This window comes from Corvus cornix, chromosome 4, assembly GCF_000738735.6.
Source record: "Corvus cornix cornix isolate S_Up_H32 chromosome 4, ASM73873v5, whole genome shotgun sequence".
NCBI classification, from domain to species: Eukaryota; Metazoa; Chordata; class Aves; order Passeriformes; family Corvidae; genus Corvus; species Corvus cornix.
Window position 1 is genome coordinate 40,538,678 of NC_046334.1, and position 25,508 is coordinate 40,564,185.

General features: G+C 42.4%; 1 protein-coding gene across 3 annotated transcripts in view; it reads right to left on the bottom strand.

Moving 5' to 3' along the window:
- Nucleotides 1-1,060: 1,060 nt before the first annotated feature.
- The window catches only part of IRF2 (interferon regulatory factor 2), a 41,275-nt gene continuing 16,827 nt past the window's right edge, over nucleotides 1,061-25,508 (bottom strand). Inside the window, exons 2-10 of one of the 3 annotated variants that reach the window (XM_039550892.1) lie at nucleotides 25,086-25,215; nucleotides 24,017-24,124; nucleotides 18,946-19,045; nucleotides 18,178-18,354; nucleotides 16,150-16,196; nucleotides 12,559-12,670; nucleotides 9,526-9,690; nucleotides 3,766-3,812; nucleotides 1,061-2,407 (exon numbers count right to left, since the gene is read on the bottom strand). In XM_039550892.1, the coding sequence (XP_039406826.1) occupies nucleotides 2,096-2,407; nucleotides 3,766-3,812; nucleotides 9,526-9,690; nucleotides 12,559-12,670; nucleotides 16,150-16,196; nucleotides 18,178-18,354; nucleotides 18,946-19,045; nucleotides 24,017-24,103 (1,047 nt within the window). In that variant the 5' untranslated portion in view covers nucleotides 24,104-24,124; nucleotides 25,086-25,215 and the 3' untranslated portion in view covers nucleotides 1,061-2,095. Of the gene's footprint in view, nucleotides 2,408-3,765; nucleotides 3,813-9,525; nucleotides 9,691-12,558; nucleotides 12,671-16,149; nucleotides 16,197-18,177; nucleotides 18,355-18,945; nucleotides 19,046-24,016; nucleotides 24,125-24,467; nucleotides 24,738-25,085; nucleotides 25,216-25,508 lie in introns of those variants that run through there. The other 2 variants (XM_019287250.3, XM_039550893.1) reach the window with 2 other exon arrangements.

A 25,508-nucleotide genomic window follows, 5' to 3' on the forward strand; every position in this document is an offset into this window, starting at 1 on the left:
GAAAGGGACAGAAACCAAAAAGTTTACGTACATAATTTTACCCTTGCAAGTTTTTAGTCCCACTCCAAATACTGCTTGGGCATTCCTCTTCCTCCCATCTCTAACCTTGTCTTCCCAGGCCACCGGGCAGTGGGTGACAAAATTACAAGTTTCACACAGACCTGTGATGAAACTTAGACCTATAGGATCAGGTTAAGAACACAGCAAAATTCTTCTGTTTACTTTCCCTTTTCAATAGCCAGCTAGCACATCTCCCTGTGACACGGTCATTTTTGTGCATGCTATTGCTCATCAGCCCAATATACACTGCTCTCAGCTCACACACCTGCCAGGTTGGTATGAGAAAGGTAATCACATCTGAAGGGCACTCTGTGTCCACGTTTTACATACCTGAACCAGTCTGTGTCACATCCAACAGCTTAAAAAACTGCAAGAGGGTGAGTGCTCTCCACCTGTGCCAGCCCAAAGTGCACAGCACTTTGCAATGGACACAGCCTGCCCACCATCACAACCATGCAAGTCATTGTGCAGCCTTATTCAGATACTCTACAGCTTTCCAGGAATCAGAACTTGCCATCATGTAGTAATGTTGAAAGCTCTGGACAATGCTTATTTGATTTCTGATTCATTTCATTAATTGGTTGAAACTGCAAAAAGATATTTTTCCAGGCAAGGAAGCTGCAAGCAAGCCACATGGAGATCTATGAGAAATGGGGGAAGTACAGCTGAGCTTGCATTGGGTGGGGGATGGATTATGATGAGATCCCTTCCATGAGGTGACTTGTTCAAAACCCAGCCCATGGAATAACAGTTGAAGAGGTGCCCCAACTCCCAACCTCTACATTTGAGGCCAAGCTTGAGTAAGTCACCTTTAAGTTCTAGTTGCTCTTTCTACCTTGAGCTGCCTCAAGCACAGTACTTCCCATCCTGTTGGATGGGTGCTCCAGAAATTGTAAAGGCAGCTTAAGCTAATTGCTCACTCTGAGAGGTCACATTCACCTATCAAACCCATGCCATCTGGGACTTCTGAAAGATTAAAAATGAGAGACAAGCAAGAGGATTATTAAAAATTTAACTATATACCATATTTATTATCAATCCACAGGATAATCTGATTGCTACATGAGCTCATAAAAGCTATTTCACCTTTACAAAATTAAAAAAAAAATGTGCCACAAGAATGTCATAACTGCTGATAACCAAGGACTGAATCTTAAAATTATAAATTTTGCTGTAGAAAAGATTAAAAAAAATTATATTCACTTTAGAATTTTACTTTGAATAAAATATTCCCCTGTATAAAAAATAAAAAAGCTTGCTCTGGTTAGAATTAGAGTATTTTTCTTCTTTTTTAAATCTGGGAATTTGCATAATATCTCTGTAATAAGTTTCTTTTTTTTTCCTATTGTACCACGCGGCATTCAAGCATAGCAGATTAGAAACAAACATGATGAAAGCAGTCTCAGAACATATGAAATCCACATGGAAAGTTTTAACTTCCTTTCCTTTCCTCTATTCTTTAAAGACACTTTAGTAAGAATAGCCTTGGAAAAGAATACAGGTGGAGAGGGACCTTCAATGTGCCATTAAGTAGAGCAAGGTAATAAAAGGCCTTTTGTAAGTGCTTTCTTAATAAGGTGCAGAAGCAGACTGCAACTTTGCTAGTACTGCACTATGTACAATATTCACAATAAATTTTTCTTTATTTAAAAATATTCCAGCTAGTTCACATTTTCTCTCCCATTCTGAGGCTTTCAGTTCCATCACAGCCTTGACAGCAAGAAGCGCAGCAGCACCACTTCCCTTGTGGTCAGTTGGTCCTCTTATGAAACACTGGAACCTGTGAGTGGGCCAAAGTTCTTGGGTTGTTTTCCTATGTAGCAACCTTGGAAATATGGGTTCAGGTATACATACTGATGGCTGGAGTCCTGAGTTAAAAACACTCCGACACTGGAGTCGGACACAGCAATGTTCTATATTGCCAAGGCTTTACCTTCGGATTTGTCTTGTGTGCGTCAAGGGATGAACCTCTCTTAGAGAAACGTAAAATACAAAACCAAACAAAACAAAGCTAAAAAAACACACTGTCAAAGGCTTAGCAGCTCTTGACTCTCGACTGGGTGATGTCTGATGTTTTCTTGATGACGCTGGCCCGTGTCTCACGGTCTGGCTGGCTGCTGCTTGTGGAGGCTGTGGACACTACTTGTGGCAGAGGGATGTCTGGGAAAGGAGGCCAGGAGCTATTGTAAGGCAGTGGGCAGCTTTCTTCTTTGATGGTGACTTGGAGGTCAGGCTTGTTGGCTACAAAAGTTGCCATGCTGGGAAGCATATGAGAAGTGTTCCTCATTCCTAGATTGCTGAGATACTGTTTGCCTTCAATGTTTTTTTTCTGCCAATGAAGTCGTCCCTAGAAATGGGGGAAGAAAGAAGGGAAGACTTTATGAGTGAACACAATTTTGTGAAGTACTCCAAGTAACAAGACGAAGATAGAAATATCCACAAATTCCACAGAAATTACCCCATCTCTAAGAGCCTGAGCCTCTAGCCACTGCCTTAGAATGTCTTTGCTCTCAGCCATTTCTTCTTTTCTGAAGTCATGTGCTTAACTCTTGCTGTCTCTCCAGCACTCAGGAGGCACTACCTGCTCTTCTGAATGGAAAATAAGGCCTTATTCCCAGTATGCCAGAGACAAAAAATGGATGCAGACATTTAGAACTCCAAATGGTAGTGTCTCCTCTGTTACCAGAGAGAGCATCTTCCTGCCAAGAGGCAGGCACAGAGACCCAACACTACTCAAACTAGCAATACAGGCGAGGCTGCTGGGAAACCACTATCACTTGACAGAGCATCCCTCATCACAGGGAGGAAGTTCACCAAGGGAAGATGAGCATCCTGTTGTTTGCCCACCACAGATACTGCATGTTCTGTCAAAGGAGGTCTGTGGAGTCACTACTTGCAGTTCCACCCCAGCCAAGGCATGAGAGACCAGGTGGGTCAGCCGTGTCATTATACAGATGCACAGCCTCCAGGGTGATCCTCCAAGAAGGAGCATTCAGAGAGCTTTCAGCGGGAGACACAGCAGGAGAGAGCTTTGCAAAAGGCCTTATGTAAAAATGCAGCTGGAGCACAGGGCATCCAAGAGCCCTCAGTGAGCTTCCCTTGGCCTCTAAGTACACATGGGGATCGGTAGGTCTGGTCACTTGATGGCAGCCCCAAAATAAAAGGCAAGTGGTGTTTTTGTATATGTGTAGCTCAGGTTATTTTCCCCATGGATTCCTTTCACCTAGCAATACCCAACTGACTGCACAGGAAAGCCTTCTGCCCCACATACCTCAAACATTCAAGCTTTGTTTCAGTCACATGTGTAAGCATTTCCTCCAATTATATGAGATCAGGTGCCATTTAAGGAAAACAAAGTGAACAAGTTTTCAACCAAGATAAAATACTTGCTACCCAGCAATGCCAATGCATCATATTAGCAAACTAGCTGGCACTGTTGATGGCTTTGCAGAACATCTTATTATGCAAATTAATCTTGTAGTTTGGACAGATGAGGAGAAATGAATTTGTAGATATTAATTCTGTGATGATCATCCAAATATCTGTATCCCCTGAACCTTCCTGATCTGCTTTTCTCCCCCAGCTATTACCAAAATGAATATTCCACTGGTAGACAGAATTGCAAATGGAGAAGGGGGAAAAATATCTCAGGACACAGATCTTGAGACCTTGGCCCAGACTGCTAAAAATCCAGAAAGCACCTACCTCTGCATTTTCTTCATCGCTTGGAATGCTGTCAGTTGTTTCACTTTCTGTCAAGCAAAATAGAAACAAAAATGAAACTCATGCTATTCTATCTATAGTAACAAATTCCAGCTCAAGAGGCCTGATGTACATCCAACAAGTGGAAGCAAACAAAGTCAAGTCAAACAACCAGAAAACAATGGAGAAGCATGGAGACCCTGCCACAGCAGGGCAAGACAGCACAGCTGCCTTGAACAACTAGGGTAAATGCACATGGTTATCACAGTTAACATAACTATATCCTGTAACAGACAGCAATGGAGAGGGAAGAAGTGGATTTGTGCTTTCTGGGCAGAATCTCCAGCAAGCAGGGGATGCCCCCTCTCCCTTGCCCCTCTACAGCCGCTCCAGGCCCTGCAATGGACAAAGTTCTGTCCAAATCTTTATCTCCCTGCAAAATCAGTAACAACTCCATCCTAGAGGAGATAAATGTGGTTTTGTTTCATGAACTGTTATCTCAACCTGCCACCTCAAGGGCTTGTTGTCAGTTCTGGGTCTTTATTACTGTTGATATACTCTGGTACAGTTGGTATAGTTTTGCTTTTGCTATCACTCTCCAGCCTATTTCTCAACCCTTCACTCTCCACTCGAGCAAGTGGCAATACTACAGTCTCCAGCTCCATCACCTCCCCCCACTGCACATGGCCTCCCTCACCCTCATCAATTCAACCAGAGCACAAATACAGGGGCACAGTTCCAGCGTGACAGCCATCCTCCTGCAGCTGCATCCCTCCCTTGCAGAAGAGCCTGAAATCCAGGAATTTTTACTGTATTTTCAAGCCTACATGTGTCTGAAGACAGGTCTCCTACTGTCTGAGGGTCAGGCATGGTGGGTGGTTCAGACTGCTGTGCCTCAGATATATCTGAGACAGGACACAAACCCACCCCTCTTTTCAGTATGCAGCGATGGCTGGTGCCTTCAGCATAGCCACTGGTTGCTGAGACCAACCCAGTGGAGGCCTGAATTGCAGGTTCCCTTCAGCTTGTGGGGTTTTGAACCATTGTGTCTTTTTTCCTGGGAGGATAACCCCAGGCATCTATCAGGATAACAACACTCCAACTCCCACAGCAGAGCTGCACAGATACGGCTCATCCACAAGGAACACAGAAATCACACAATTCAAGGAATGATGTGATGAATTATCATAGCAGGCAAGACAGCTCTGAAGCCCATCTTTCACTCTCAGCTCTGTGTCATGCATTTTAGTCCATGCAAACTGCTTTGCACAGGCCCTGCAACCCTGCCTTCCCAGAGACCAACCTCATGTTCTGCACTGGACATAACTAGAGCGCTAAGAGTGCATGGATTATGCCTCATGGATTGTGCCCTGCAGATCTTCAGAGAGACTGGCAGTACCTTGCCATTTTCTCAAGACTTGGCTAAGCATTAGGTTTAGGCAGAAGGCTGTAAACCAATGGGCTGAATCACTCTTTCAGACCCCAGGATCTAAACTGTACCCGAAGTCCTTCTACTCCAGCCCAGTTTCTCCAGACTGCTGCTTCCAAAGCCAGCACCTCTCCTGTGTCAGAGTCTCCACTGCAGTGTGCAGCAGAGGAACAGTCCAAAACACTAAATCTAACTGCAATGCTCTGTGCAGTTAATGCATTGCAGGCCTTCTCATTCACTGATCCAGGCAGAGAAAGATGTGCCAATGTGACTAAGCTGGCTAATTAAGCCATCCTGGGGGGAGGAGAGGAAAAATTAATTCACACAAAGTAGAAATGGCCCTGAAGATAGAACCAATAGAAGGAATCCACTCAGAGAGAAGCAACAGAGATTCCTTGACATGAAGAAGCACGTCACAACAAAAACAGAGTGATGCAGCTGAAAAGGAATCTATCCTTGGTGTTCATACATAACAAAATGCTGAGCAAGAGATAGCACTGTAGTTAGCAAAGCCAGGGAAGCTGGCCACTCAGGCATGGAAAGTTAGAGAGGCTATTTTTATCAAGAAGGGTATTTGAATCAGTGTCAAACACAACAGGCGGCTCACAACAGCCTCAGTACTAAAAACCAGCGGATTTCATAGACATCAGTGGAAATATGAAAAACTCACATGGGTGACTCACATCATTTGCCTGAGTAACCTCAGAAAGGAACCAGAGTTCCTTTGAAATAAACCAGATTTATGTAGGACAGCTGATATAGCTGGCGACTTTTGTTGGTTGTTGTTTTAGAAGAGCTCAACTAACTGTTCCTGCACAGCTGTTATGGTGATACTCTTTCCTGCCATTCAGCCAGGGGCACCTGACAGAGCAAACCCACAAGCACAGGGCCAAGGCTCCTGTGGTTCTATAAGGTCTGTGTGGAGCCAGACAGAGCAGAAATAGTCACAAGAGTGTCCTAGAAATTTCAGGGCTCTAACACAGACTCCTGTCCTCGCTCCGACCTCAAGGGCAAATACATCCTTAAAAAAAAGAGTGGTTCATAGAACAATTCAGGCTGCAAGGGACCTCAGGAGGTCTGCAGCCCAACCTCTTGCTCAAGGCAGAGGCAGCTACAGGACTAGATCAGGTTGCTGGAGGCCTTATCCCTACAGGTCTGTAAGAGACGGTCCGAAAATCCCTCATCTGCCTCACGATCATCGCCGAAGACAGAGACTGAACACAGCAGTCCTGGCCTGGCTGAGGTGGGATTGTCTGCCAAGTGTTGCCTACGGGTGTGCCCACTGGGAACTGGTACGCATTCCTGAGGAAAATTAGTGCAGGTCGCAATGGACTGCGCCGTTCTTGCTGCCCAGGTGGGAAGGACTGCGCTGAAGCGGAAAGGAACGACCTGTCCTGTACACCTCTCCAGTACACCTGTCTTGTACGTCTGTCCTGTACCTGTTTCCCAAAGCAACGGGCCCCATAACAATGGCTGTAGATTTCCCAACCTCTTGGCCAGTTACCCCTCGCTTCTGAAAAGGATTATAAAGGGACCTTCTAAAATAACCGAGATCGGAGATCTCCCCACAGAAAGAAGACGAATCTATTGGTGGAAGACCACGAGGACTTCGTCTCATCCGTTGGTAGCTATTGCCCCTCTTTTTCCCCCTCTCTACTTTGTTTCTCTCTCTCTCTCTCTCTCTTACTCTCTTCTATTGCATTACTGTGTTGTGGGCACTTAATAAAGGTGCACTGTTTTGATTAAAACTGAAATCTCTTGTGTCCTTTTACACTCTGAGATCGATAAACGAACCATCACGACCCCCGCTTGCATTAGCGGATCGTGACAAGGTCTTGAAAACTTCTGAGGATGGAGGCAGCACAATCTTTCTGAGTATCCTGCTCCACTGCCTGACTGTCCTTGTGGTGAAACAGGTGATATTTTTTCCTATATCCAGCTGTCCCGAGTTTTCTTGTTTCAATTTAGCCTGCTGTTTCTCATCCTCGTACCATGCACTGCTGTGAAGAGCCTGGCTCTGCCTTGTGGAAACATCCCTGTGGTAGAGGCAGGGATGCCTGCTACGAAGTCCTCAAATCCATCTCTTCTCCAGGCTGAACAAGCCCCAGTCCTTCTATCTTCTCACAGAGTGAGAGCCCATACCCTGCGTAGCCCTTCTCTGCCCTTGCTCTAGTTTGTTTGTAAATTTCTTGGACTGGGGAGCTCAAGACTGGATGCAGTACTTTGAAAGTAGCGCATCTAGTCCTGTGTAGAGATGATAATCACTTCCCTAGATCTACTGGCCATGTTCCTGAAAACTGGTGGCCTTCTCCGTGGCTGAGATGCCCTAGTGTCTCATGCTCAGCTCACTGCCTACCCACCTTTCTGCAGACCTGCTCTCCATACTACAGGCCCCAGCCACTATTGCTGCAAAGAGCTCTTCCTTCCTACGCACAGGACTTCATAAGTGCCCTTGCTAAATTTCATAAGGTTTCTTCTGACCCATTCCTGCAATCTCTCCAGGACTCTCTGGATGATGGCTCTGTCCTCAAACATAGCAACTGGTGTGCCCTATTTGGTATCACCTGTCAAGTTCACAAACACGTCTCCTCATTGATATATTACATAAGACTTGTCCCAGGACAGACCCTTGCAGTACTCCACCTCTTTCTGGCCTCTAGCTACAGCAGCCAGGATCATCAAGAGCTGCCTTGAGATGCACTCAAAAGCATGCCAGTGGAATGAAATTCTGTTATGTGAGTTTTGGGCTAGCAGGTCTGGGTATAAGTTAAGGACAGCTGAAGGCCGCCAAGGTACTAAGACAGCATGAGGGAGTAGCAGAAGTACTTCAGTCATCCTTCATTTTCCTGATGCAGGCTGGTTGCAATGACCTTAGGGCAGGTAGCTCATGATTTGCTCTTGTCAAGGTGGTTACCAGACCACCCTTCTCTATCATTCCAGTCCAAAAAACCACCATGAGTTCCAGACCAAGACAGTGACTCCTGTTTGCATTTCAAGAATTTACATTCTATAGCTGAAGTTAAAAGATTGCATCATTGTAATGATTGTGTAGATGGAAAAGTTTTCCAAGACATATTTGTAAAGAGGAAAAATGAATTTCAAAGGTGCTTGTCTCCCTGCTGCTAATAAATTTAAGTACTGTCATATATCCCTGCCTTATGCTTTGCATAAGTCTTCTGAATGCTTTGGTTACTGCAGACTAAACACACTGGAAAGCATAACCATTTATCAACATGTGAGATTAACAGTGGAGACTATCCAAAAGAACATCATTCACTTAGTCCCAAAGATAAAAATTACTAAATACATACTTTATAAAAATATGTCTGGAAGTAATTTCAGTCTAATAAGTCAAAGGCAAAAACCATGTGTAAAATAATAAAATGCATGGAGAACAATTTATACTTAAATTTGCCTTAAAAGATGACATTTGTGTTTCTACCCAGTCTCCTAAGGCTTGCAAACTAGCACCATGTTAAAACAGAAAGGACAGGTGGATCTGAAACTTTTTCTACTTTCAAATGTGGCTTTGTCCTGCTTCCTATGAAATAAGGCTTATATGATTGTGGGGACTCTATATAGCATGTCTGCATGTACATTTGAGTCTGCTCTCCCCTAAAAACTTCTGAACACACTGTCAGACTTGAATAAGGAATAAATGAGTGCCAAAGACTCTTAACTTCCTAACAGTTATATGAAAAGAAGGAGCTAGATGAAAAGAGAAACCATAACCACCCTCACTGGGGGCAGGGGAAAGCCTGTTATCTCATCCTCTTTTTGGGTATCAGAGAATCCAGATGGGAGGCAGACGTTGGAAGCCAGATGTCCACAGCTCTGCTGCTTGCAAGATCACTTGTTATCAGTCACTATATGGCTGTTCTAATCTGCAACAAGACAGATCCACTACCCCTGGGCCCTCAGCTCCATATCTGCGTGTGTACCATTAGTGCAGCCTTTAGCACTGCACACTGTGTTAGACACTGAGTAAACACAGAGCAAAAAAGACCTTTAATCTTTAGTAAGGCAGGGGCATGTCATTTGTACCATTGAAAATCTCCTTCTAAAAGACCTCTGCATTATATCTAAAAAAGTTCTTTTTCCATTACTCACAGGCTAAAACCCTCAGCTCACATTTACCAACCTCAGATCTGTCAATTTGTTTCTCAAGGAAATGAGCAGAGGACTGTGTGCTTTTGAGTTTCATTAACAATTCAGAAGGCAGATGAGTACACATTCCTGAATCTTTGTTAGCTACCCTGGAAGAGCCCTCCTTCCCCCAATATCTTCCAAACATTTCCAGAAAAAGGAGTGTAAAGAAATGCCAAGTTGCTTACCTGCATAGGATGAGACAGGGGAGATTTGTAGAGGGTACAGCTGGCTCATGCTGAGGGGCTGTTCATCACTTTCTGTTGTCACTTCTACGACCTGACAAACATCAGGAGGATTGGCAACTATCACCTGCTCCTCACTGCTGCCATCAAGGTGCGGCTGTCCTACAACTTTGGGTTAGAAACAACAAAATTGATTACTGACAATATCTCGACCCTGTTGAATCTCTAAGAGCCTGCCCATGGAGCCTGCTTGGTATCTGACTGAGTCTTCAATAGTCTCAGTACTTTTTTCCATGCCCACCACCTGCTTTCAGTGGGTATAAGTTTCCATGTTCTAAAGGAAATCTGCGATCCTCAAAGAGCAAGCTGCCAACATCCCATGGCCTCTGAATGCTCTCATGTAAACTATACAACAGAAGACCAGAACTGGCATGCAAAAACCTGGCCACGGGATCAAGCAAAACATTGTGGGATTCTGGAGTATATATGACATGAATCTATGAAAAATTTCTGCTCCAGTTAGATACCTATTCTCACTGACCCTCGCAATGCCATCGATGCTAGATAGCATATCACAGTTGTACCTGTAATCCACATGGTCTGTGACAGAAAGCTACAGTTCAGTTTGTTATTAACAGAGGGGTTTCCTATTCCCTCAGGCACATGATATTTAATACTAAAATACCAATGAAATTTAATATCTAAGGACCATGACTTATTTGTACAAAGTGAAGCAACCATGGATGCTTTCCAAGGGTCCTGAAATGCTTTGCAGGCATTAGTTACTCCACACAACAATCTTTTGAAAAAGGTTGACAAACCAAGGTACAAAAAAATTACTGAGCAAAGCAGAAGTATGGTGAAAGCCAGAATCTCACTTCTCTGAAGCTGCTTGACATAATTTCCTCTGTCTTGTACAACTCTTCCTTTAATCTCAGTAGCATGAACACATGACAAATGCATTAATCCCGCACAGAACTGAAAACCGTGAGTTAGATCAGAAGAATGCACAGGGATGGAGCCATCTCAGAGGATATCTAACCTGAAACCATGGTTATCCAAGAGAAAGACTATAGATACTCTTTCACTGAACATAAAGCTTCAAAAGGAACATAAGGCTAAACTCTGTGCAAACACAATGCTGTATTGGTCAAACAGTCAATTTTTTTCTTGACCCATGAGGGGAAAAACATGTAAGCAATGAAATACAATAGATCTTGCAATTCTTAAGGTTAAGTAACCTGAGTATATTAATTATTAAATTTGAAAAAGTCAAAAGATAGCATCTATTCCTGCATGAACTAAGATAAATAAACAAGAATGCACATGTCTATACACACAATCCACTCCTGCATTCTATCTTAAGACAGGGCTTTTTGAAAAAGAAAAGCGACAGGTATTTTTCTCAGGGAAAAGCTGCGTATTATTTTGCTTTGTGAAGTGCCAGGTAACCACCGGAAAGTCTCCAAAACTTAGATGTGTCTTTTAAGAAAGAATGCCAGCATAAAGAAGATTACATGCATACCAGATAGACTTTTTAAAAGTTGAATCACTACAATTACTACAGTTATGTTTCAGATATTCTGTTTCCCCTTTATTTCACCTTTCCTGGTTCTGAAAAAACCAGCTTTTTACTGAGTGTGGTGAGAGTGGTGCAAGAGCACACACAGTTAATTTTTTATCTGGGAGAGACCAATATTGCGCAACCCACTCAGGGTATGAGCAGGTCATCTGCACTATTTTATCTTTTTCCTCAATACCTGACAAATTCTTACCCACCCTGAGAGATAAAATACACAGCAAAAACTACTGCTCACTTGGGCAATATGCCACAGCTTCCAGTGAGCTGCATGTATGTCAGAAACTCTGCAGGGTGCTGTTTGTCTTTCATCCCCTCTTGCTGATTACCCATCTTTCTGCAGAACAATTCTAGTATACCTTTTCCTCCCTGTTTACATTAAAATCCTTTCTGCAACCTAAATAACCACTTCTTTCTCCAGTCTGGATAAGCAGCACACCTCACATCTCAATAATTAAACAACACTAGATGACAGTTCCCTACTCAATCCTCAGTCAGTGAACTGGAAGCACTGATAGCACTACGGTGCTACTCCTTCAAATTATAACAGGAGGAGCAACAAGCATGCTCTAATACTCTTACAAAGCAACACCCTATTAAATGAACTGGCATAAATAGAGCAAAACTACTCACAAACTTCTCAGCCACACAAGTACTTCAGGGGAATGACTATGCAAAGCCCTGTGACCTAAGAAATGGGGATCAAAAATAGTCACTGTACATGATTTCTGCCATCTCTCCAAGCAGAATACTAACATATTTGTCATATTTAAAAGTGGAATTCGAGACAAAATGGTATGTGGGTCATATTACTAGGAGGTCTTGCTGCAATGACAATCTCAGCCAAAAAACACCTGTCAAAACCCAGTCCAATTATTCTACTGAGGACCAATTATTCACATGTTGAGATGACAGCTCATTTCTAATGTACTGGTTTCTAAATGCAGTCTTCAATGATCCTTTTTGTAAGCTCAGTGATGTTAAAAACTACCTCTGCTACTGAGGTGTCAGTAAAAAGAACCAACTTTCTACATTTTGCCTGCTGGTTTGAACTTCCAAATAAAATGGTATTCTATACAAAGCTCTGCTTTAAGCAATGGGAAACTGCCATCTGACTGCAGTTTATCTCCCACACGACATTGACTACAGTCTCCTCATGGCTGAGGACTACCCTGTGGAATAAGTCCACATCGTGAAATGCCAACTTAGAGTGTCTGTAAGTGCTTTACTGTCAAGGGAACCACCACACTGCCACAGTACTGCTCACTGTCTCTGCAAGGTGATGGGGCTGACCTGCAACCACAATCTTGCATGGCCTAGGCTACTGAAAAATGGGTCTACCTGACTGCAACTGTGGCATTCCCTGAAGTGCAAGATGCTGATGGAAAGATAAGTCTGCAGACCAGAAGGGTTTTTGAAGTCACCTGTGTGTGTAAAAAAAGCATAGGAGTACTTACCTACAAAGTTCACTGTACTGTCAACTTCATTTTTTATACTGGAGGACAGGAAATAGTCAGAAGTTACATCATTTAGCCCATTAATCCCAAAAGATGATTCAACTGGCTCTTGCTAGAATGAAAACAGTACAGTTGGGTCAGCATTGCTTTATTTTAGGAGACAGTTCATCTCTTTGTTCTGAGGTGGTAATAAATCCCATCACTTCTGCCTGCCATATACCCCCTGCTCTTTGCGAGACACTGTCTTAGAATGAATATTTCTCTGAGAGAAGCTCGCGAAAACTTCATTTCCGTATCTTGTGCTTTGAAATGACAGCTCTTTTTAATTTTCAAATTTAGAATAATCCTTCTGAGAGCAAGGAAGTAGTAAGCTATTTACTACAAGAGATTAACATTTGAAACAAACAAGGAAGAAACACTGCTTTAAAATGGTAGTCTATTTAATATTCCTCCTCAGTCCCTTCCAAATAAGCTCTATCTCTTTGCACCTTCTGAAAGGAAGCCTTAGTTCCTGTACAGCAATTACTAAATTCTAGCCTTAATTTTTCTCTACAGCAAGCCTGAAAGCAAACCAAAGTGTTTACACTAAATACAGCCTTTTAGATCACATCATAAACATTACCACAGGGCAACAGCATTGGGAAAACACCACCTGTTCTACACAGACCGAGCTTTCTACAAGATGCATCTCTGTAAGCCTGGTACACCCAAGTGGGAATCTAAAAAAAATCCCTTCAGAGTAGACACCAAAAAAATTAATTCCATAAACTCAGGATTTTTTTAAAAGGATTATTCTACACGTGCAACTTCCTGCCTGGTATTGACTCTCTCACAGGTTTATTGGTTACAATGTCTAAAGTCTTTTATTTTTACTCTGCCAGCCCTGCAAGGCTGCAAGTTGTCCCCCACTTGCTGAGCCAGAGACACCTGCAGAGAGGTGCAGAGCTGTCCATGCTGTGCTCATTTTCAGGGCTCTAAAGCATTTCATCAAAGGCAGGGCAAAGGTGAGCCTCAGGACCTGTGGTGCCAGCCCATCCCAGTGCTAACCATATGAACTGTTATCTTTGGGACAAAATACTGGGGGCACTGTGACAGATTTTTTTCTGGATGTCATATGCTGTCATTGTGATCTACTCTAAAAGAATTGTCACTTCAATACAAGAACCTTCCCAGATACTAAAGCAAGGCAAACATGCACCCTGTCCCAACGTCCCATGGCACATCAGAAGGGTGCAAAGTTAAGTGTTAATGGCAACTAGGTCTTTGAGGAGTTGCACCAGTTGTGCTGGCCCACAGGTCAAAGACTTGGAGAACTGGAAAAGATAAAATTAGCTGCTATTGATCCATTGAGGATCACGACCGCAGAGATAGGTTAGAGCTGCACACTGGAGCCCTGAGTATCTGGTGTTGTGCAACACAGCAAACAAAACAGCCCCCATAGAAACACTGTGCATGCAGCACTTGCTCAACTTTACTGAGGCTGATTACAGAGAAGTTTATTTAGTAGCCCCTTTCAAGCTCCAGAAACAAATAGGCGTCTTGGAACTCAGGTGGTGGTGCCAGATCCAGAAAGAGACTTGGATGCTGGCACAGTTGGTGTTACATCACCTAAATGTTCAGTGTCCAGATGTCTAGCTTAAGGTAAATGCATGGGGAAAGCTGTCACTAAGATTTAAAAAATGTCTCTCAATGTAGAGCTGCATGGTCAAAAGGATACATCTAGCATAAAGTAGGAACTAGACCTCAGTTCAGTCCTTTGTTTCAAAAGAAAGAGACTGGTTGTATCTGGGCTGCTCTGATATTTCCATTTCCTTCCCATTATTGACAATTTTAATGAATTTAATGAATTATAATGACAGACACTGCTTGCCCAAAAGCCCAGTGATAGGAGACCTATCTGTGGGGTGGGAGACTTGCTTGCACCTCTGCTAATATGGAGCAGGGATTTGGTAAGGTCCAGGACTCACATCCACAGGGACAAGCAGTGAGTGCCCTGAGCACCCTGCTCAAGCTCAACCCACTAGTAATTGCTGTGAGTGCCCACAGGGTCCAGCAGTGGCAACAATGGGAAGTTCACTGAAAGGCTCTTGCTATGCTGAAGTCCCTTTGCAGATCTCTGCTCAGATTCTCAGCTTCTCCCTCTGCTGCTATCACCCCATTGCAGTTACCAGGCAAACCATGGAGTAGCCTCCCACTGGGCTCCACTAAAAGAGATTTTTCAAGGTAACTGTAAGGTGTCCAAAACATGCAACTCTGGTCTCAGGAATTCACATCACCAAGCAAAGCAATTATAAGCAGCTTTCATGCTCAGAAATGTGCATTTGCTTTAATTCACCTACCACCCTTCTTCTCTACTACAGCCTTCAACATTCAACAGTCAGCCTAAGAGTGGCTGAGTATGGAAATAGCACCTCTTTTAAAACCCAGGCTAGCCACTGCACACATCTGTCAGAACGGGGGAACAGACAAGAATACCCAGCTCAAAGCTGCAAGAACTAACAGTAGGTATCACTGGTAGGTATGTGTATGTGCTGACACACTGCTCTGCTCTGACCAAAGCAGTTTCACTGGCTCCCTCTGAACATCAGCCACCATCAGAGTCACTTTATAACAACCACGTGTGGCTGTGTGATCCAAATAGGATAGTTTAAAAGTGGTTCCTTCAAGACAATTTAAAAGTCATAGCATTCTAACATGTAACTCCACAAGTCACAATTCCTGGGGCAGCACCTGCCTTCTGAACCCAATTTCAGTGGAGGACTTTTTCCCAGATTTCTGGGTTCACCTGGCCCAGAGAACCTCCTGGCCAGAGACTGCAGAGCCTGAACCCAGGCATGGTTGGCACAGCCCTTCACAAGTGAGCAGCAGGGGACCAAGCTGCCCTTCCACTGTAGACACAGCTGCTACACACAGCCCAAGGACACCAATTTTACTGAAAGGTGAGAGTCTGAAATCTCTGAGATTTGCTTTTTTTTAAAAAAAATTGAAGGTGGGCTAAACCCTGCTGGTGTGTGATACTGACCACCTCACAGAGGTCCTTGGCAGAGGTGTGAAAGCTAGGAAACGCCATGTTCCTCAGGGACAGCGGACATCAGTCTCGGTCGATGCTCTGAACAAGCAGAAATCTCAGGCTGTGATGGAGGAGCTTTACAGCTGAGGCCTTCTAACTGACAAAACATGAGCACAAGGTGCAGCTCTGACCCTTGCCTAAATGAGAAGGAATTTCCAATGCCTTACGCACAGAAATTAATTGCTCTGAAAGGTAGCTCTATTGTTCAGAAGCATTCCTTCCATAATTACTGTATTTCTCCTTACAGAGACAAACAAGTGGCAAATGTATTGCTGAGTGCCAGTTTTCCAACCTCCAGGCATTGTAGCACAAGGGCTGTGTCCATTGATGATGTAAGTCATGGCTTTAACAGCTTTCACATTTCAAAAAACCAGCCCCAAACATCCTGGGTAACTGTAGTTACTTAACCAAACCACAAGCATTGACAAGTACCCACCACAATATACTGTTGGAGCTATTAAAAAATACTTGCAACAGATCATGTTCACAAGCTCTCGCAGTATTAAACAGCCACTTCTTACCTTAATTTGTTTGAATTTGTCATCCTTCTCAGACTTCGTTTTTTTTCCTGCAACAACAGAAGGAAGATTTCATAAAGTCCTGTGTGCCATGAGTTTTCCTTCACACTTTCTGTATTTACCAACAAATAGCCCCAAAGTGTGCCTCCAAATGGCAGGACTTTCTAGTTAAGGGAGAACACATTTTGCTTCATTTTACCCTTCACTTAAGGCCTGGGCAGCAAAAACTTCACCTTGAATGCTCTCGCTTTGTGTTTCTTTTTTAAAAGGCTACAAAAGACAACCACTGTGGGACCAAGGAAAGCAATGGCAGTCAAAAAATCAAAGTGAAAAATATGGAAGAACGACAAAAAACAAGGCCTGTTAAAAAAAAAGGAAGGGGGAGAAAAATACTCTTGAAGAGAAAAAAAAATCAAAATGTATGTCTCATCACATTTCTGACATTTTCTCTGTAGCTATAGGAAAAGAGAGATTGTTAATTGATTTAATGTGAAAAGAGATCACAATAAACTTCAACCAATATTTTTGTAAATAGTTGCAACCTGGTAGGGAAATACATATTACAATTCATGCAAAAGTGGTTTATGCAATCATACTGGACTTGGGAATCCAGAAAACCACACAGCATGTGACCCTCACAAAATGTCATGTGCCTTGGCAGACCCCAGTGTTGCTGCCCCTGCTCTGACCTGATGCAGAAGCTCAGACTTGCTGGTGCAAGCTCAGCTCTACCCCACTGTTAGCACAGACGTGTCCCAGGAGTTTCTCCCATCTCTACTACACAATACCACTGAAAATTAGAAATGTTTGCAGCGAAATTCTTTTGCTCCCACACATAAGTTTAGCTACGTGCCATAAAATAATGGCATGTGAAAATATATATGAGGCCCAAACTGTGTCAGAGTTTTACAGTAACTGGACTTTCTGCAGAATCTTCTCCTGCTACAGCCCCCATTCCCAGAATCTCAGCTTTAAAGAAGAATTTTTGTAGTTCCTACAGGAATCTACTGCCAAGGGACATGTTATGGTCTGGGGGAATGTGCCTAAACATACAAGATACACTACTGACAAGAGACTGGAAAGAGTTTCAAAACAAATGTGCTACCTTTTGCACACTGATGTCCCTTTCACAGTATGATTCTGCCCCAAAAATGCCATGGTTCATCATTTCCAGTCACACTGACCTTAAACTGAAGATCTGCCTTTCACTTTTCAATCTAAGAAAATAGCAAACTGAGCTACAGGTGAACTGAATAGAATTTTAGAGGAACACCATGTGTTTGGTTTGCAGGTTATCTTTTCATCCAAAATCCTAGACAACACAGGATACCAGAGGACTAAGGAAACCATTGTTCTACTGCACAAACCAGTAAGGAAGCCATAAGAAAGCTAATGAGCCATAAATAAACTGATGTTTCTACTTTGAAAGAAACCAAATACTCATGAGATTGACCTGCTGGTTAGGTCTCCTCCTGGCAGGCAGGAGATTTAATCCCTAAATTTGGGGATTCAGTTTCCCATTTCACCATTATTGTGCTCTGGGGGCTGGTTTTTCATGGTCTTTGTAACTAACAACATGGTTCCGTGGTTTAATGCTCTGAGCAGAGTGTACTGCTCTCACTCAGCTCAAGACAGAGACAGTTTAATTGTAGCCTTGCTTGAAAAATATACCAAAATGTCTGCCACCATATTCTGAATCACCTCTACTGAGTTAGATGTGCTGACCTCTAATAGCCCCTAACCATTTTCCTTGACTGAAGGAGACCTGGGACTAGGTTCTGAACACAACTCCATCAGCTTTAACAGACAAATATCAACAGCTTGGGTGTATCACATCTCATTGATACTCTCTTCTGAATGTAGCCCATTTTTCATACAGCTGTTCCTAAGTTCCACTCATTTCCCAGCCAGCCAGGGCACAACATGCAGCTTGCATTGGTGGCTTGTTGCATACTGAGCTACCTGCAGCAGGTGTTTTTCTCAACACAATGCCCTCAACAGCATTTCATGTTGACAAACTCTCCCCTCTACCTTTTTTGGAAGGTCTTTCAGATAATGGCAGCATCCGGTACACCCTGAAGGCGTTGTTTCCTTTCTTTATACTTTTGTCCTTCACTTCTTCTATGTCAGGCAGGGAGTTCATAGCGCAACGGAAGTTTGCCTTCCATGTCTTTGGATCAGGTTTATCTACTCCTGACTGGTATTTTCCTAAGGAAGAAAAGAAAGTTAGGCACACATGACATGTGATTGAAAACCTAAGGCAAATTAATAACAGCATAGGTTAGCTTCAAGGTTATCAGCCTTTGGTTCCCATGACAGCATTCAAACAATAGCTGAGGTTGCAAGAGACTGCTGTGATCTCATTCTCATGCATGTTTCTAGAACAGATGATGAACAGTTTGTGCTCAAGAAAGACCCAGGGCACTGCAGATCAGATGTGACTCCATAACAACATGGAAAAGCTTGCACAGCTGGCTAAAATCCATACAAAGGCGTAAAGAGCCTAAGGGCCTATGTGTACAAAGTACTGACTGTGCTCTACTCCTGACAGTTTGGAACCCAATGTTGTTAACATTTAAATCAATTAAGTTTTACTGTGTTCCTCAATGCAAATGAGTTACGGCACTTCAGTAGAGCTGGAGAGTATCATAGGCCTTGAAAAAAGCACTTAGCACTTAGCACTGGAAACTTAAGTTCACTCTCCATGTTAGTAAAAGCAAAGACAAGAAAGAAGGAAAATGTAACTTTAAAAGGGAAAACAATGTGAAAATCTGTCCTGCAAAGAGAGAGTTCTAATACCTGTGTGAATTGCCCAGTTTCTAAATAAGGGAGCATCTTTTTCAACATCCCAACCATGTCTTGCGGCATGCATCCAGGGAATCTGAAAAATCTTCTTCTCCTGGAAGGGAAAACAAACAGGAAATGCCAACACTGATAGACTTGAGGGATCTTCTGATGACTTTAAGTCACTCATTTATAAGCACAGTTTCAGCATCTCAAAGTGTTTTGCTCCCTTCTAGCCCAGTGTCACTGTCACTGAAATCAACAGGAAAATATCCACTGGCGTCATCAAAAGCAGAATACAGTTCAAATATATGAAATACTCAGAAGCCACTTCATGGAAGATGAGCCTGGCGGTTTTCCAAGCTGACACATGGAAAAAGCATGCAGTACTACACATTTCTAAACTTTCAGACAAAGGCTAGTTTTGTCAGCACAAACACTTTTATGATTAGGAAAAATAGATCTGAAACTAAATAACTACAGGAACAGAGCAAAATCAAGGGATTTAGAATTCAGCCAGTAAATACTAGCATGGTGAAGAAAAGAGATCTTGCAAATTTGTATGCCAAGCAAACAGACATAAGAATATATCAACTGTAGACATCTCTCCAGTGGGTATAAAAACACCAGACACACTCATATGAAGTAGTGCATTGAAGATACCTGAACACATTTTAGTTCAGAAACTTCAGACCAAAGAGAAGTGCACTTAAAGAAATGCAAAGGAAGCCTTTTTTTAAAATTTGTTTTTTTAACACACAGATAAATCTGGACATGCCTTACATGGTGTCAGTATAAACTGATTCCCCAAGGGATCACGGAAGATCCCTGGTAACTATTTAAGATGATAGTTTTAGGATGTAGCTCCAGCTCTGGGGGCCCAATGGCTTTCAGAGCTTGAACAGCATGTTTCCTACACTCCTACCACAAGCACTTAGCACACAGGATACCGGGCCAAAAGGGTGCTGGATCAGATGTGTTTTTATGTCACACAGCACAGTAATGAATTCCTTTGTCATGACCTACAGGGCTGCTTCAGAACTCTTCATGCTCTTTTCTGAAAAGCCATACACAAAAAAAAGCTTGTTCCACAATTCTCCCCTGTTGGGAAGAATACTTCTTATCTGGCTTTACATGCAGACATCTTGCACTATAAACTCTGCCACTGCAGGTTTAGATCGAATTATCAGCCTGTGAAGAGAAAAGTACTTCCAGGGCAAAATCCACCCTCCTCCTCCAGCAGCCACCTGAGCTATGCTGCTTGAATTTCACCCTAAAAGAGTTTATTTTCTCTACTGACTACAAATAACTCTAGACAAAATAGAGCCTATTTCTCTCTACTGACTACAAAATAACTCTAGTACAAATAACTCTCATTTAAATGACTGCATTGTAGGTATCTGGTCAGGTGAGAGGAATCCTTCACCCTTTCCCCTTCCCCCAACAACCACTTTTCTTCCCTGTCTGTTTGGTTAATATTTCACTCATGACGAGGTTAGGTTTATTTCCCTTCCTTCCCATGTGATCTTTTCTTCTTCTGAGCCTGTGTTTCGTCCTTCAACTCTTGTCTTTAATCCTTTCTGTCATATTCACTTGTTCAGAATTGCATTCTTCTCACTTGGCTTCATCTTTAATTCGGTGAATGCACTGATTTAACATGTTCCTCATTCCCCTCAAGTCCTCACTCTCAATCTTCCTCTTAATGTAGTTCCATCACTTCTCTCACATCTCTGTTGCCTCTTTACTCTTCCCTCTACATATAAGTAAATCATCAAGAGATACTTCTTTCCCCAACTCGAAGCAGTCCAAAGAAAGCCTCAAACCCACTATTTGTGGTCCACAACACTACTATATTCATCAGAGCTAGAATAAGCTTCCCTGCCTTCACTCTTCCATAGACTATAATAAGCATGGGAAGAAAAAAAACATACTTCCATAGAAAACAGTTTCTATCAACAAGAACTTTAAGAATATAGCAGATTAAAATAGACCATATGATAATTCAAAACCTAGCAGACTGAACAAAACTCCAGACATAGCATCCTGTCACCACCAACTGTACTCACTGCTTCAAAAGAAGGTGCAAAGACACTCAACAGCAGTCTAAGTGGTCATTACAGTGCTTCTGTTCATTACGGAAAGCTCTTCCCAGTCCCAGATGTCTTGAAGCACAGGAATTATACCAAATTATAACACAAATAACAAAATCACAGAAGCTATGTCATAATTTTAAAATACATATATAAATTGACACACCTATACAGAAAATACAAATTTTCTTATTGACTATCAAATACCTAATCTTCACGGAAATCCTGCAAAGACTGCTGATTACATCAATACCATGTTTTGAGTGTTCTGCTCTAGTTTACCTGGATACTTTCTATTTAAATACTACTTCTTCATTTCACACATTATCAAACATTATCTATATTCTTCTTCAGTCAATGCTGCCTAATAATGACCTTAACAGGAAAGGGCTCATCAGTGCTTTCTCTCAAACTTGGAAAACCATGTGCTGACTGGTACAGCATTCCATCACTGGACTTTTGTGTAGGAGTCTCACGTTTCTGTTAAAAAATTAGCCTCACCTGAAGTCAAAAACACAACCCACAAAAATTTTGCGGTGTAACAGGAATTGCTACTAAACTCCAGTGGGAACACCAAAAGGGAAAAGCTGTGACATTCTTAGAAATAGGAATGAAAAGGAAAGTAGATCAAACCTCAGCTTGTTAGAGCACAGTGCTACTAATGCCAAGGTTGTGGTTTCAATCCCCACATGGGCCATTCACTTAAGAGTTAGACTTGATGATCCTCGTGGGTCCCTTCCAACTCAAAATGTTCTGTGATCTGTGATAACTTGGAACTCTAGCATCACAAAATGCTCGGAGCAAGTGCTTGAGCATGAGACCACACACTAGCTACAAAGTCGTAGGACAAATCTTAAATAGCAGCATCCATCTCCAAGGTAATACTCCGCGCATCCATCAAAGCAGCAGGTTGCCTCTCTGTTACAGCTACTTGGAATGTTTTCATTCTAATTTCCTTTTCCAGACCATGAGGAACACTGACCTCTCATAATCCCCCTCCTCACATCACCTCTACCCTCTACTGAACTATGTAGTTTCCTTAACACCTCCCAGTTTTGTTTCTCTGTGAAGGAAAAGAAATTCCCTTCCTCCTTCATGTCACGCAGCAGAATAATGTTTTCACCAGAGAGGTACACAAGTATTTATTTTTTAAGCCCTATCAGGATGGGTTTATTCTGGAGGTATAATGATGAAATGACAGTAGGGGAAGGAATTAAGTGTCAGCTGTACCTGATTTGACATTTCTAACTGAGAGAGGTTTAAATCTTTCCTCAGTTTGGAAAAAATCCCCAAGAGCAGCCAGCCAATGTCAACCCAGAATGGTTTCATATTTAAATTTTATTTCCTTAAAAGCTGTGCACACACACGAATTTCGTTCTCTTGATAATCTGACACACCTTCTTTTCTAAATTGTGAACTGTCCTTTACCAAACTCTGATTAAAATATACAAGTCCTAAAATCCTAGAGCCTCCAAAGTTGATTCTGTGGGTATAGAACAGGCTGTGATACACATGACACTGTATCATTAATTCCATGCATGGCTTTGTTTATGGTCAGGATTCACAGTAGAACCAGAAATATTTTTGGTTTAATGATCCATTGTTAGAATGAATGTTTAAACATTTTTAAACAGAAATGCTCAGATGTGCAATTATCTCATTGAGCATCCTAAAGGCAATCCAGACTGATGCCAAATCAGAGGGTAGAAGTGGGGAATCGGAGTTTAATAAACCTCAAGGCAGAAAAATTATTTCAGGATTAGGCAGGAACGCCCAGCAAAGGACAGCAGACATGGACTGTCAGCAGGAAACCTGACACCAAAACAGAGATATTCAAGGAGAGGGACCCAAACATGAGACTCAAATTACAAAGACAACAGTAAAAACTGGTCTCCAACTCTTCAGCTGTGACCCCACTATGCAAGAACAAGGACCTCCTCGAATTCACAGGGCAGCTAACTAGGAGATGGATACAGCCATATTTATTTACCCAGCCACAGCATGTGAGAGTCACTGATGCAGGAAGTTCCTGAGAAACAAGATTCATAGCTGAAATTTAAAGCATTCCTGATAATTTCATAGTCATGAGCATTTATAGCTTTGAAAGCTGAAAAGTCGTAATTTCGATTGTTATTTCTCTACTCTAAAAATGAGCACCGGAGTACCACAACTACTACTGCTATAGGGAGGATACCATACTATTTGGGTTAGTGACTTAACCAGAGAGGCAGTTCCTACGTTTCTGCACCTGATTTTGTGCATTTCCACTCATTCTGATAATAAAGTAGCCTCTGTAGCAAAAACAGCTTCATGCTTTTCTGTGCGGTGAATTACTCTCCTGTATTGTGCAGAAAGCATGCAACATTTCCAGAATTTATTACTATTCAAAGTCTCAAATACACTCCTAGGTTTTACTCAACCAATCACAATAAATTCAAATTGGGCACTGACATTTCTGAGCTCACGCTTGTGGGTTCCAAGTGTCTTGAGCACTTAGTAAGAGCTCAGGACCAGGAATATCAGGTTTGAGTCTGGCAGGGGAAGAGTTATCCTATTTTCTCCCAGGTTGAGAAGTATCAGAGAAGTCACACAAGTCTGAAACAGGAGATCGTTGCTTCAACTCTAAGTCTAATACAGAACATAGTCTTCCACTTCAGGACAGCATTTTGATCACATCCCTTTGATGCTACTTGTTGAACAATGTGTTCCTAGGTTAAAAAAAACTGTCCTAGCAGAGTCTCCAGAAACACTCACTTCAACAAAGAGTGGGAAAATGCTTTCAAATGAGCCACAAATCCACCAGACTAAAGCAGGACGCTTCAGATCTGGCAGGCAAGGCCAGAGGAACAGGTTCAGCAGGAAGCATTCAGCTTTGCCCTTCCTCCCCACGTTACCCCTTTGAAAACCAGGAATGAGCTGATTTACCTATGCAGACCTCAGCCTCAGCCACTGCTATCAAGTTCCACTTCAGCACATGCATGCACACCACCCCTTACCTTATTTATCCATTTCAGCCCCGGTATTCTGTTAGAGTTGATTTGTTCTTCCAGCCAGGGCCGCATCCGCATCCTTTCGACAGGCATTGTCACCCACCTGGGAAGGAGCTGCAGGGAATAAGGGACAAGGTTACTTGTTTGGCAGGCAGAACACCCAGGCAGCTCCTCCACCTCTGCACAGTACACTTATTAAAGCTTTCCAGGCACTGAACAATTGTAAATATAGTCATTATTTTAGATCTGTGTGCAAGCCTCCCCTAAGAGCAACTAAGAGGATAAAGTCTTCTTTATGGCAGAAAATACTCTTCTGGTACACTTGGATTAGGAAAACCTTCACCCGAAGAACATATAGGATATTGGCAAAAGCTTGTCTGCTGATACAGGTGGGATACCAGAGGTCACAAAGAAAAACAATTACTCTCTTGGAGATACCTCTTTTTGGTCCACATACCTGCATTTGCACAAGACCTTTTTTGCCAAGAAAAAATATGTAACAAAAAAAATTCACATGCAGGAGGCATCATTGTACTAACTAAAATGATGGTCCTGCTAACAGAAGGGCTTTCAAATGGCTTTTTCAGTCCCATGAACTTGACCAGAATTAATAAAAATACATTTTACATAACAGCAATTTAGCAGACCACTTTGGTTGTGGCTGAGTAGTTTGACCCCCTCCCTCCAGCTTTCTCTGATCATTCCAGTCACTGATTTTTGTAGCTGTTATTTTACATTTCAATGCTGTTCAGCTATGAAGAGAGTGCTTCACACACCCCTCAGCTGCACTACACCACCTTATACTATCCAGCTAAGACTCAAACTGACTTCTTTTTCTCTCTGTCTCTCTCTCACACATGCACACATGACCTTGATGCCACTTCCCTGTTTAGAGCTGTAAATTATTGACATAAGAGTCCAAAGTCTTGAACCTGAGGCAGAAAATTTTAAAAACATTAACTTATCTTAGGCACCCTTTTGAAAGTGCCAACTGGCACTAGATGCAGATTAAAGCAAGGCATTAAATGCCTGTTAAGCAGCCTGGAACCCATCATTTCCACATTTAAGTACTTGCATTTAGGCTGCTGCTTCTCCTTGCCCCCACTGCACCGGGCTCAGCTCCTTCCTCTCTCTTTTGCTCTTCACATCTGTGTTCTCTGCATCATTCTTAACTTCTCTGCTCCACTATTCTTGTCACCTTTGATCTTAAAAATAGAAGAGAAAAAGAAAAATTTGAAAGCACACAGCAATGGCACAAATGTAAATGGGTTTGTTCTCGCTTCCTATGGGAGTACAGGCATGGGACAGACTAACAATTAGGCAGTACCGAGCCCACACCCAGCACAAGAGGAAGAAAAACTTTCAAAGTTTCCTCTCATTGCTCTGAGGACATGTATTTCCTGAAACTAATAAGGAATTAAAACCTGAATGTAACAATAAGGTTCTTTGATGTGTTCAGAGAATTTACCAGCAGCCATGCTCACACTAATCTCTTAAC